Below are 13,626 nucleotides of genomic sequence, written 5' to 3'. Positions count from 1 at the left end.
AGAGGCAGATACTAGAGCAACTGTGTGTGTCTTTCAGGCCAGATAATAGAGCTGAAAACGCAGCTCAGCTGTGGAATAGAGATGCAGGGAACATCTCAGGATTCAAAACCGTATTAAACTTGTAGAGAGAAAGAATGAGCTTAAATAACTATCTAAACAGAATATAAAGTGATTACCTGTGCCTTCAGTGGCAGTTCACAGACTGGGACAGACCACAGGGAATTCTGTGTTACGATTACAGACAACCAGTAGATAGAGGCATGGGCAACAGCAGCACCATGTCTGTTAAGAATACTTGGCTGTTCTGCAATCAGAGAAACCTCACAGTGACTCTGTGACACGAGTGGATATGAACTAATGCTTATAACGTCCTTGTGAGGAAAGGGGTGCTCTCTTTTGATCGATGTAGCAAATGAAGCAATTTACCCATGACTGCAGTTTTTTAGCTATGATTAGTTCTCATGACCTTCTGCCTCCATATCCTCTACTTTAGGCCATAGTTCCTAAATGCATCTGTGTACAAAATGCTGAATTTATCTCATAAGTAAAACCAGAGTTGTTCCAGCTGGGTAACGTTGGCACCGTGGAACTCTACAGAAAGTCTGGCAAGCAGAGCAAATCACAAGGGCTAGGAACGGAATATCTTAATCACTTAGGAGACAGAACAAGAACAAATACTCTCAGTTTCTGGGTTAAAAGTAAGTGAAGCTTGGGTAAGATTTTTCCAGGATGGACGTAGAATACAAAAGCACCAAAAGATTTGTTTGGCAGAGCTGTACTAGAATAGAAGCAAAACCTGTATTTCTGATAAAAAGGAGTACTCCAAATGTTGTACAGATGTTTCTAATAACCTTTTTTTTTCATTTGACAAGCTGAGTGAGACTTTGTACTGAAAAAGAGAAATAGAAATGTGGTGCAATGAATTGATGTCCAGAGACAGATATGAAGAAGTGACTGGGAATACAAAGATCGTGACTGGAATGACGAGCTTTCTGAGGGTTTAAAATCTATGCTCCTATTATTTCCCTTTCATTTATATATGTGCCTGTGTATACACGTATATATGAGTGACTGTATTTCATATGAAAAATATCATGTGCTAGAAATTAATTTTGTTGAATTCTTGTCATTCTTATGCAGAAGATGATACTGATGCAGATCACTCATTAAGAAAAAATGTTGAGCTCCTTTAACTGGATGTGTTTTGATTTGGAGTAGTGAGTCAGAGCCCCTCTCTAATGCTTACATGTTAGACAGTTTTTCTTTCCAAGGCTTGTGCTTAGTAGTGCACAAATGATTCTGCCAAATCATTGTTTGATGTCTGTAGTAATCCATAAAATGAGAGGAGTTTCTATGGTGCCTTGTTCTTGGGAGTACTACTGCTTTAGAACAGTTACTCACTCAAGAATCTCTTCTGTATGTGAATAATTGAATAGTCTGTGCTCCATTATAAATAGATGCAGTCATGTGTGTTCTGAGTAAGGATTACAGGCCTGAGGCCTTAGAAGAGTTTTTCCTCTGCAAATGTAAGGATCACAATTTGGCTGTAAGCGACATTCTTTGTGTGTCCAGATCCAGTAGCTACAAGGCAAAACACAAAAAGAAGTCAAATTCTAAAAACATAAAGCAGAGATGAACTTGGTAGCATTCACCTGAATGTTGAAGAAGAATGTACCTGAAGGTAGCATTCTACCTTCAGTAGAGAGATGCAGCGTCTGGGTGAAAAACTCATATGCATAGCTACATCTTGCACAGAATCCCTTCTTCTGCAGTTTTCCACAGTGAATGTCCGGGCAAAGTCAGAGACACTCAAAGAGATGGGCAACTGTGTACACACTGGAACCTGCATTTCCTACATTTAATTTTTTATTTCTCCATTAATGCAGAAAATTGGTACTGAAAAGTAATTTGCAGAAGGGCGTTCTTTGTCTCTGATAATGGAGAAAATAGAGCATCAAATGAAGTTATCAGGTGGCAAGCTGAAAACCAAACTCATGAAGGCAGTGCATTTTTCACACTACGCTTACTCTGCAGGACTCACTGCCACAGCATATGACACCAAGTGTGTAGCTGATTTTGGAAAACACAAATTAACATTAAAAAAGTCCCCAGAGTATGTTATGCCAAAGATACCACTGTATTTTGAGCCTTGAATCGCTAAATGCTCCTAGATTATGTCAGGAAAGCATTCTATATGCTTGCTCTGTTTTTATATTATTTTTACAGATCTGCTATTTGCTGCCATTGAAGGCAGAATTCTGTGCTGGATGGAGCTTCAGTCTGATTTAGTATGGCTAACTAGATGTCTCAGAGAAATCTTGTTTAGGATGTTTAGTATTTGCTACTTGCAGTAGACAAATACCCCACTGTCTTTTGGTATTTTCCCAATAGAGCAACCCTGTGGAAAGGATAAATATCACAGTTTGGTAAATATCAAGGTACCTTTTTAATGTCATTATGATAATGTTTGATCTGTACAAACAACGATGCTTTTCTATTTCAGTGAAGTTATCTCAAGAAATATATAAACTTGAAAAGAAGAGTTTGAAAATTTGAAAGAATTTCAATATAAGGCTTTTAAGAACCTAAGTTTTCTGTTGACCATGCATGGTACTTAATTCAAAGTCTCTCCTTAGGAGGAAAGACAGTATTTTAAGCAAATGAAAGCTGTAACAGTACAACACACACTTATGCATATGATCATTTGAGTAATCCCTTTGAACTGAACGGGTCTAGGGATGTTTGGAAAAGTTACATATATGTAAGTGTGTGTAGAACTGAGGTTTAAACAACTCTCTGAAATTTTTGTAATTTTGTCTTGCAATTTTTACTCCTGCCCATTTTAATTGGTTTTTCTATGTTCTAAAGAATCATCCTAACACAGTCCTGTTTTTGTAATAAAGTGGATTTTTTTGAAATATCTGAACTGTCAGTGGTGATGTGTAGGACTCCAGGTGCTCCCGCTCATGGTATTGTGGAAGGAGATGACTTTAAATACGGGGCCCAGGTTTACTTCAAGTGCAACGCAGGTTACAGTTTAAAAGGCAGCCGTGTTGCCTACTGTCAGCTTGATGGGATTTGGTCAACACATCATCCCGAATGTGGTAAGGTCACTTTAAGTTTTGATTCCTATCAAATGTTTCAGACATGGTATTCACATTAAGCTAGAATATGCAAATCTCACTTGAAATTTGGTAGATCCATGGCTTAGCATGATGTTCTATGTCATCCCACCTTTAAGAAGCAGTAAGAATTCTTATTTCACTCTGCTGAAGCCCAAGCCCTTAAGACTTGCTAATCAAAAGGTCTAACTGAAATCAAACGACTGAAAAATAATCTCCTCGAAAGTATGTATCCTCCTTACACACAAACAAAATTTCTAGAACCAAAATCAAATGAGGGACTTTGTGCATCAATGAATAGCTACTTCCATTGCTATGTACCTTTGCTATCTTCTCTGCAGAAGTGTGGTGCTCTCTGTGGAGTGATTGGGGCTTATTGCATGAAGAATAGACTCTTATGTCAACAGCATTCCTGTCCTAAGCAAAAACTATTAAAAGAGAAACTTCTATTCATTATTGCTGTGCAAGTTCACATGCCTATGGCAGATCTACCATTCATATTGATCCATCTGTGAAATCCCAAGTCCCTTCTTCACTTCCAAAGAGATTAATTTTAGTTCAGCTGTTTCATATTGCACAATTTTATTTCCATATTCCAGAACACTTCATATCAATTTGAATAGCACTTTCACAAGTGTGCAATGGCAAATAATGCAAATTTTGTGGAGAGTGTTGTGAAACAGCTGTATATAAGTTCATATGATAAACAAGCAAAGGCATTCTTTTATCTAAAGAGCACACCTCCAATTGCAATAAATGCAGTAGGTTCCTGATGCACGATGTCTCTGGCTAAAGATCTAGTGAAACATCTATCTTTAGACTTGGCTGTTACTGAAGTGTTGGTGGTGTGATTTGGGTTTCTTCTTCCCAGATGTTTTCTCATTATTTTTAATCTATCAGAAAAAACCTTGAGCTGATGGCAGAAGAGAATTATGATTCAAGTTAGTGAAATAAGAGAAGTCTTTCATTGGCTTAGGTACATTTGGAAACCTATGCTCTGCTCATCACAAGAGGCCTCTAGGCTAGGTATCAGTACAGAAACTGGTTTGCAAATAAAGCATTATACTGTGGGTGTATTCCTGCAATCTTTAGCTACTGTCAAATTACAAGTCAGCTATGGTTCATATAGCCTGTGAGGTACACAGGAAAAAGACAGATCCAAATGAAAAGGCAATGAGAATCATAGCATCATAGAATCACACAATTGTAGAATCATAGAAAGACTTGGGTTGGAAGAGACCTCAAGGATCATCAAGTTCCAACCCCCCCACCACAGGCCAGTCACTAGATCAAGTACTAGATCAGATTGCCCACAGCCCCATCCAACCTGGCCTTAAACACCCCTTGGGACAGGGCATCCACAACCTAAACATCTAAACTTCCCACTGACATGAGGCTTGGCTTTTCCCTTTCTCCCAGCTTAGAAAGGGAGCTTAGTCCAGCTCTCCTTGTTTTTTTTCCCAGTATGACTTGTAGAAAAGTATTTAAGTACATATATAACCTTCAGCATATACTAAATTCCAGTGTTCCTTGTGCATATACTAAATTCCAGTGTTGTTAAAGTGCTGGAAAATATCATTTATTTGAATTATCTGCTCCATATTAAGAGAAGATGCCCTTCATAGAACCTTGTACTGCCACAGTTCACTACATGCTTACATGCTTTGTGGAGCTGGGCCCTGGAAACATGAGGATACAGGAACAGGTCAGGGCCGTACCTATTCACTACTGCTGTGCTGATTACACAGAGATTTAAATAAATACCTGAGTGTTTCGTTATGCATTGGTGCTTTTCTGAAGTGAGCCATCACAAAGGGAATGCTGTCATCTAGATTTAGGCAAAAAAATTAAGTTTATTGTGAGAAAAAATAAACAAAAACAGCAAATAAAAAGAAGGGGGAAATATTGGGAAGGAGGAAGTAAAAGAGGTTTTATATGCAGTGTGCCTATGAATTTGCACATTAAACTTTTAGTATCAGTAAAAATATATATATGTTCTCTTTAAATTCCTTTATTTTCCTGGATTATTGGGATCTCTCTAAGAGACCAAAATGCAACCAAACATAAAAGCAAAATTTAGTAGTCTAGTTTTAGTATCCAAGACCTGTGGAGTACTGAAAGTGTAGAAATGGGAAAAGGATGCCAGGGGCTTGTTTTGTGCAAATTGCTTAAGTGCATACTTCTATGTTTCTGAATTAGTCCTGTTAATGACAACAGGATGTTAACATCCTGTAAAGTCAAGTTTCTTCTTCAGCATTGTCAGCCAAGTTTTAAAGACTTTTAAAGGATTTGAGAATCTTATGCTTTCAACAAAGACAAAATGTGTACCATTAACACACATCTGTATTATCATCACTTCTTTAATGTTTGATTTTTTTCAAAGACTGATGGGTCTTTGGGACTATGGGACAGATGGGTCATTGAGAGGCGTTTGTATGAAGCATGTATTGTATTGCAACATCTGAATGAAAAGTCAAGCAATCTGATGGATGAAAATAATGCTGTGAACTTCATAAAATGGTTACTGTTTTTCCCCCTACTGTTAGTTCTAGATGAAAAAAGCTGCTCAGATCCTGGTGGCCCACTCAATGGCTACAGTAGAGTAGTGGAAGACACTGGGCTCTTCAATGGACGCTATGCAAAAATTGGCACAGTCATTGCTTTCTTTTGTAACAACTCCTATGTTCTTAGTGGGAATGAACAGAGGACCTGCCAAGACAATGGAGAATGGTCAGGGAAACAGCCAATCTGTATTAAAGGTAGTTTATCATCTTTTTTTTTACAACAACTCACAAAAGCTGCTTTTTGGTTTTTCACTAGATTTTCTTTTGTGTATTTTACACTGGCCAGAGAATCATTTTTTCCTAACAATAAACTTTCTAACTGACACCTGATACTGAGATTGGTAGTTTGCCAGCTCTTACTGGCTGCTAAACTCAGCCAGGGAAGATGCCAGTTACTCCAGCAGATGTTTCCATCTTTAAAGATGGAGAGGAATATTCCCCTAGACCCTTAATACCCTCTTTATAGGATGAAATTTGTGTAAGATCATTATCAAAAATCAGCAGGGAATTGAAGCAGAAAGAAATAACTGCCTCATCAGACTTCACGTGATAAGAAACAGCTCTCCTCTAACAACCCTTTTAAGTCAATGGGACAAGTCCTTAGTGTAAAAGTTTATAAGACCAAGACTGTAGATTGCAACCTTGAATGTCTGGTTTAGAAAATCACTTGAGGATGTGCTTAAACCATCTGCATTCATCAAAAACATTGAAACACATCTTTAAATACTTTGCTAGAAAGGGAATTATGCTGTTGACCTGGGGCTACTGTAAGCATGTGTGGAACCCTGAATGGATGAAGGGATTGGGGCTGGGGAACTGCCAAATTCATTTTCCCAAAGCATTTTTGGAAATATGTTCTAATGGATTTTTTGTTGTTGTTGTTAACTGAAGTAATGATAATATAAGGAAATATATCTGTCCCCTGGGGAATTTGATTTATTCTGTTATTTTAGATGGAAATACTCTCTCCCTGAAGCACATAATCATCTCCATTTGTGGAAAGCTTCTTTATTGATGTTAACTTTGATAATGACATAAAGGTTAACATATACAGTAACCACAAAGAGCAAGATTTTGTTAAATCCCACAGAAATGAATGCTTAAACATACAGATGAGATACATCCTATAAGATTCTATTTCTTCTGCTCTGTGCAGCAGGAGGGAAATCCCAGCAGAGTTATCTGAAGTGATAGAGCTGAATATTTTACCCTCATCTTAAAGCAAATTAATGGAATATACAAAATTAGAAATCCTCAGTTGTGCTTCTATTATTTTCTGCATATGCAGGCATATTCAGGTAACTCTCTGGTCATCCTCAGATTCTGAGTCCCCAGCTCCTCCCAAATGGAGTCCATGCAAACAGGCTTTTAGATGTCTGCAATATCTTGCAGCCTTTCTCCATGCACTGACTCACTGGCATTAGCTCTATGTGGCTACACAGATGAAAGTGAAACATTTTTTCTATAATTCCATTATTGCAAAGGTTTGTTCAGGTTCATAACCATCAGCTGTGGTGGTGTAACTCTGGCATTCAGACATACTGGCAAACAAATCTTCCATAGCTGACAATGCTGATTTGCTCTTGTGTTTGTAAATGGGATAGATCTAGAGACCTGTGGGATAGCATTTTACTAAAGCTTTATGTTTTAGGGCTTAGCCTTATTTTAATGCATGTAACTTGCTGCCTCTTTTCTTAATTCAGTCCCCTCTTCTTAGTAAGAGGAAGGGGTGCAAATGAGTATGAGCCATAATGGTTGAGCTGTGAAGGTAGAAAAATACTGTGAAACATTGTATTTTTTCTAGCCTGCAGAGAGCCAAAGATCTCTGACCTGGTGAGACAGAAAGTGCTGCCGATGCAGGTTCAGTCAAGGTGAGAACACAGCACCTCAACTACAGTTTTAAGAAAAATGTGATTGCTTTTCCCTCCTTTTCACCCTATGTGTCTTAGCCTGATTGAGCAACCAGTCCTGTGAAGTGCTCTGTGTGAACTCTACTGACAACCAAGCAATGAGAGCTGCTGGGAAGGGAGATCTGATTGAGCATAGGATGGCAAGCTGCAGGAGGCAGCCAGAAAGAAAAGCACAGTTAGAAGTGTGTGAAGTACTGGACCATGCCAGAATTAGGCTTGCAAGCTTGTAACAGACTGCAAGAACAGTCTAAGGAACAGTTCCCTCCAGCTAGTAATGTGTCTTAAACTATGAAAATGTGTCACCTTAGAGAAGAAATGAGTGACGAGAGCTCAAGGAGAAAAAGGGCAATGTAATCTGACTCCCTTACATTCCATCACCCAAAGCAACATAGCACAGTTGATATTGATACAGTTAGCTTGGGATGAGCACGGGGAAGAGGAGGAAGCAAGGTAGGAAGAGAGGAAGGAAAAGAAAGATTGGACGCAGTTGCAGATGCCTGAAGAAAACTTTAGCAACAAGGCAAGCATGCACTTCCCCCAAATAGTCTCCCATACTCCATAGAGTATGAGTTGAAGAGATGTTCCTGAGGCAACATCAGGAGGCTCTCAGAGCCATCAAAAGATTTTTCTCCTTTGAATTTCTTGACTCACTTTTGAATACAGGTCTTTTTATTGCAGATGTTTCTGATATTAATGCAAGCTGTATCAGAGTGCATCCATTCTCCCATCTGCATGGCATTGTGATGGCATCTCATGTGTATGAACTGGTTTTATGCCCTGAAGCATGTTCTACACTTCATACATAAGGCCAAGTGTGGATAATGCAACATTGCAGGGTCACAACAGATGGAAATGGAACCAGGCAGACTTAGGGTTACCACAGCAGCTCTCATCCTTCTTCCAAAGGACAAGAAGCTTGTGGTTGCTCTTGTTCTTAATAACTTTTCTTTCTCTCAGTGCTGCCTACTCACAAATTCTATATGATGGAGGCAGTCTCTCTTGGACCAAAAATGGAATTTCCATGTAAAAAAGCATTCTTATGGCTTTTTCTGGACACAGACAACTCTGGAAATAGCAAGGGAAATTAATTTATTGCTTATTTTTGTTTTTGTGTGCAGATGTGCTTTTAACCGTTAGAGCAAGGGATATGTCCTAAGTGATGAAGATTTGAGTATTACTGTCATCAAGCTTATGGTCCATATCCAGGCTGATGCATCTATTTATTTCTTTAATTATATGTCATGTCTCAGCTAATCAGTACGATTTCAAAATGGAAGCGTAGTGATTATTGCAATTATGAAATCTCTGTGGTGAGGTAATTATCTCTGTTAATTGCTAAGTCAAGCAACTTTATCAACACGATTTAATCTGAATCGATTCCTAATACTGCCTATTAAAATGTTCACTAGAGAAAAGATGTGCCTAACTCCTCTCTAGTGAGAATTAATTATGGTAACACCAACTTCTAGTGTAATTTCCCTGTTTAAAACCAGAGTATTTCAGACCTTTTGTAAAAAAAAAAGCAACTATTCCACATTTAGAGGCAACTGGATATAATCCAGAAACTGTAAAATGAAAAAAAAAAATGGAAAAAAAAAAAAGGATACAAGTAGCAATATAAGCAGTTATACAAATTATAAACATATTACAGTTATAAACATACGCACATATAGAAGTAAAATAGCTGGATTGTAAATGGGAATACTGCTAAACTGTGTTGGAAAGATATTTTGCCTCACTCTTTCACAAACTGCTCATGCTTTTAAATGATACTTAACACAGCTAGTGATGAAGCTATGGAAATGATCTCTTTTATCATGTTTTTATTATGACCTTGCTCTTTGTTCATTGAAACAGGGAAACACCTTTGCATCAGCTTTACTCATCTGCATTCAGTAAGCAAAAGCTTGAAATCTACCCAACCAAGAAGCCAGCACTGCCGTTCGGAGACCTGCCTCCAGGGTATCAGCATCTGCACACTCAGCTTCAGTATGAATGCATTTCTCCTTTCTACCGCCGCTTGGGTAGCAGCAGGAGGACTTGTCTGAAGACAGGAAAATGGAGTGGAAGGGCCCCTGTGTGTATTCCAAGTGAGTCTCCAGGAGAAAGAAACGTCTCTTGGCGGATGCGACAACAAGCTGTATATTCATCTTAGATAATTAGGGAATTCCAGCAGTGTAGACTGTGCGTGCTTGCAGTTGGGAGATAGCGGCAATAAAGCTTAGAGGATAGACAGCTCTTTTTGTCCACCAGTAGAACTTCTGTAGGTGATGGCAAAGGGATCAAGCTTTTGGCAATGTAATTTGTCATCAATTTTTCTATTCTTTCATCAAGCAAAGGTGGAATGCGGTTCCCTCATGATTTGAAAATGTGCTCCTACTCTCACTTTTCCTGTATTATTATTGCAAATATGATTTTTCTTTCATCTCTGCTTTGGTACACTTTATAAATTGATCTTTAAGGAATGGAATGCAGGGTCTGTATTTTAAAGAGGCTTTTCCCTTAACTTAGTCTGCTAAGGAAGGGTTGATATTGCAAAGTGTAAGCAAACATTTCTAAATGCAGTAAAATTTACCCCAGGTCTGACCTATAGTGATATATTCCTAGGACAGGGCACAGCTTTTGCTTTGGACAGGTATTGATTTATGTATATTTGGTTCACAGTTTTGCTGCAAGACAAGTCTATTCTCATAGGCTTGAACTCAGCTACAATGAGACTGGTTTTAGAGCAGCACAACTATGCTGTGACTGCCTGGAATATTTTTACTACACTGCTGGCTTTTATTATAAGCAAGAATCAAGGGTGTTTTTTTTATTTCTTTATGTAGTTTTCTCATTAGAGTGCAGTCTGATAAAGTTATCTTTAAAATTCACCTACTCAAGTGCTAATTCTACATTTCTACTTCAGCCAGGAATTCAGAGAATAACAAGAAAAAAAATGAGGGTTTTTTTATGCTACATAAAATTTTGCAGGTTGGAGATAGAGGCTTATTAGAAAGCTCTCTCTGTCTCCTATGCTGACAGTTGCAGGTTGGTTCATTCTAGTACATCCTAAGCAAGAATTTGGATTCTTTGATGGGGAAGAGTGTCACCTCATTCTTGTTTCATATTTCCTCAGTCTGTGGCAAAGCAGAAAATATCACTCTTCAGAAGGCTGTAACCTCTACCAGGTGGCCATGGCAAGCAGCAATCTATCGGACAGCCAATGGGGTGAAGGAGAACAGTCTCAAAAAAGGAGCTTGGATCCTCATCTGCAGCGGGGCTCTGGTGAACGAGCGCACCGTAGTGGTGGCAGCTCATTGTGTCACTGACCTGGGCAAGACCATTGTGCTCAAGACAGCAGAGCTCAAGGTGGTTCTGGGGAAATTCTACAGAGATGATGACAGGGATGAAAAGACCATCCAGAACCTGAGGGTGAGTAAGTCTGCTGGGAGCAGAAAATGATGAACAGTGACAGATGCTGATCACATTCATCTTGTACGGGGAGAAAAATATTATCCTTTGGGCAATGCACTGTTTTACATGCTGTTCTCTGAGATATGCATCTAGAGAATCAATTGACAGAACTGTCATGGCACAAGGAGGGGACATGCTGCAGTGCATAAAATTCCCCTGACACTATCCAACTAGCATACTTCCCTCCTAACACAGATCACTAAGAAAATAACTCAGATTCCTTGGGCCATGACATCCTGAGTGATATTGCCAGAAAAAAAAAGAGATGTCAGTTACTGTCAAAAGCGATTAACATAATTTATGAAAGAAACACTTGTGTTCTAGATTGTGATTTTGAGACCAATAAAACATTTCATACCTCTGTCCCAAGGTTATCTATCTATCTTTAAACTCAAAAGAAGTTTGTATCTGAATTCAATTCCAAAAATAGCACCTCAAGCTTGCCAGAGTGGTTTGTTATTTCAAGTAAAGCTAGAGAGGTAGAAATCAAAATGTGTTTCTTTTTCTGGAGTGGGAGGTAATTAATGGATTTTATCCAAGAAATCATTGTTAATTTGATTCCCATCCTCCCCTTTTATTGTTCATTCTCCTTTCATTCTCTAATCCCAGCTTTTTCAGACCTTCCTAATTACATTATTTTTTAGACAATATTTCTTATCAGGAATCATCTTCCTCCTTCTAGTGTTTCATAAAAGTAGCATAAAAGTAGCTGCCATTAAATATTTGGCCCCAGCACTTTATTACTGTGAATCACAGAATCACGGAACTATAGGTGTTGGAAGGGACCTCTGGAGATCATTAAGTACAACCCCCCTGCTAAAGCAGGTTTCCTACCCAAGGTTGCACAGGAACTGGCCATTGAGTCCCCATTTTGATGGAAATGTCTTTTTGACTGCATTCCATTAGGAGGACTTTCCAGCAGTAAAAACTGGCTTGAAAACCAAGCCACCAAATGTGTTCTTAACAGAAGAAGCTTGACGTCTTTGCATGTTCCATGTTTGGACTAGATGACCTTCAGAGGTCTCTTCCAACTCTAAGGACTCTGTGATTCTCATTTGAGCAAGATCTAAGGTAAAATAATTCTTTGGGAGTGGAGAGGAGAAGTGAGGAATGCAAACTACAATGTAAAAGTATGGAAATAGTGCTGCTAATTTGCCATTGCTATTAACACTATAATTCTTCCTGCTCTGTTTCCTCCCCAGATTTCTGCCATCATAGTGCATCCCAATTACGACCCCATATTACTTGATTCTGACATAGCTGTCATAAAACTTTTGGATAAAGCCAGAATCAGCAGTCGTGTTCAACCCATTTGCTTGGCATCTTCTCAAGACTTGACTTCATCCACAGAAGATTTAAAAATAACAGTTACCGGCTGGAAGGTATTGGCTGATATTAAAGATCCTGGATACAAGAATGACACAATCCGCATGGGAGCCGTTCAGATGGTGGACTCACTGTTGTGTGAGCAACAGTATGAGGATAATGGGATACAGGTCAGCATCACTGACAGCATGTTCTGTGCCAAACAGGACCACACAGTCTTCTCGAATATCTGCCCTGCTGAGACTGGTGGGATTGCAGCCATAACTTTACCAGGAAAAGCATCTCCTGAGCTAAGGTGGCACCTGATGGGATTGGTGAGCTGGGGTTATGATAAAACTTGCAACCTAGAACTCTACAGTGGTTACACCAAAGTGATTCCTTTCAAAGACTGGATTGAAAAGAACCTGAAATAAAAAGCTGTGTCTGGAAATGGCATTTTATAATTAACATGGTATTTCTCACAGTCTCTGCTGCTTTAGGTTGCTTATCCCAGTGATGAGTCACGCCTGGGATAAGGTTAAGGCAGACACCCTGGTAATCACCCTGGATCAGACGCTCCATCAGGCTACTCTCAATTCATGATTAAATGTCACAGTGCATGGGAAGTTTTACCATTTTTCACCTGTCTCCCCTGGTGGGAGGGTGATTCCCTGCTCCCGAGTCTGATGTACAGATACAGGACAGCAAATTGTGATTGAAATTAATCTGTAGTTTGGAGTCCCCAGGAGAAGTCACTGGCAAGCCTCTCCCAAAGGTCAGTCTGACTGACTGAAGTAGGAGGCTGCAAAGAGTAGCCTGAATTCATTATGTTGGATGAGCTTGTTAAGGTATGTGCTATCTCTATTGCCATAGTACAATGTAATCTTTTTCCCTCCAAAGTACTTTACACGTTTAAATAAACCATGGTTTGTTTTTTTAACATACATACCCACGTTTAAATTCCTTCTTCTTTTATCTGTGTCACACCCCAGGGGCTCTCTATTGCCCTTGTCTGTTTGCATGTGACTCTCACTGAGGCTTTTCATGCATGCTGAAAGGCAGCGTCAGCACACGATTCAATTACTCCATAAATAACAAGGACCTTCTTTTCTTCATACGCCCAGTGATGCTAATGTTGTACAGGAACCACTGCAATGAAATGTACTCAGAAAGTTTTCTCCCACCTTATATTCTGAATGGATGAAAACTTGAAACACACTTTTCAAAACATTTTTCCACATGGATTATTTCAAGGATCTCTAAAAACCT

The 13,626-nt window shown here is 39.0% G+C and overlaps 1 protein-coding gene and 1 long non-coding RNA gene across 6 annotated transcripts in view; one reads left to right on the top strand and one right to left on the bottom strand.

Moving 5' to 3' along the window:
* The window catches only part of PAMR1 (peptidase domain containing associated with muscle regeneration 1), a 53,900-nt gene extending 40,559 nt beyond the window's left edge, over positions 1-13,341 (top strand). For 3 of the 5 annotated variants that reach the window (XM_090140789.1, XM_090140786.1, XM_090140787.1), the window contains 6 exons: positions 2,934-3,104; positions 5,669-5,881; positions 7,491-7,557; positions 9,454-9,686; positions 10,715-11,010; positions 12,255-13,341. In XM_090140789.1, coding sequence (XP_089996915.1) covers positions 2,934-3,104; positions 5,669-5,881; positions 7,491-7,557; positions 9,454-9,686; positions 10,715-11,010; positions 12,255-12,791 — 1,517 coding nt within the window. In that variant the 3' untranslated portion in view covers positions 12,792-13,341. The remainder of the gene's footprint in view (positions 1-2,933; positions 3,105-5,668; positions 5,882-7,490; positions 7,558-9,453; positions 9,687-10,714; positions 11,011-12,254) is intronic. The other 2 variants (XM_031593341.2, XM_090140788.1) reach the window with 2 other exon arrangements.
* LOC149917793 (uncharacterized) overlaps positions 1-13,626 on the bottom strand; it is a 53,511-nt gene that overhangs the window by 37,234 nt on the left and 2,651 nt on the right. The gene's annotated exons all lie outside the window — the stretch shown is intronic.

The sequence above is a fragment of the Phasianus colchicus genome, chromosome 5 (assembly GCF_987193195.1).
Source record: "Phasianus colchicus chromosome 5, bPhaCol1.hap1.1, whole genome shotgun sequence".
Lineage (NCBI taxonomy): Eukaryota > Metazoa > Chordata > Aves > Galliformes > Phasianidae > Phasianus > Phasianus colchicus.
The sequence above is the reverse complement of the archived record's forward strand: the minus strand, read 5'-3'. Positions and strand labels throughout refer to the sequence as shown.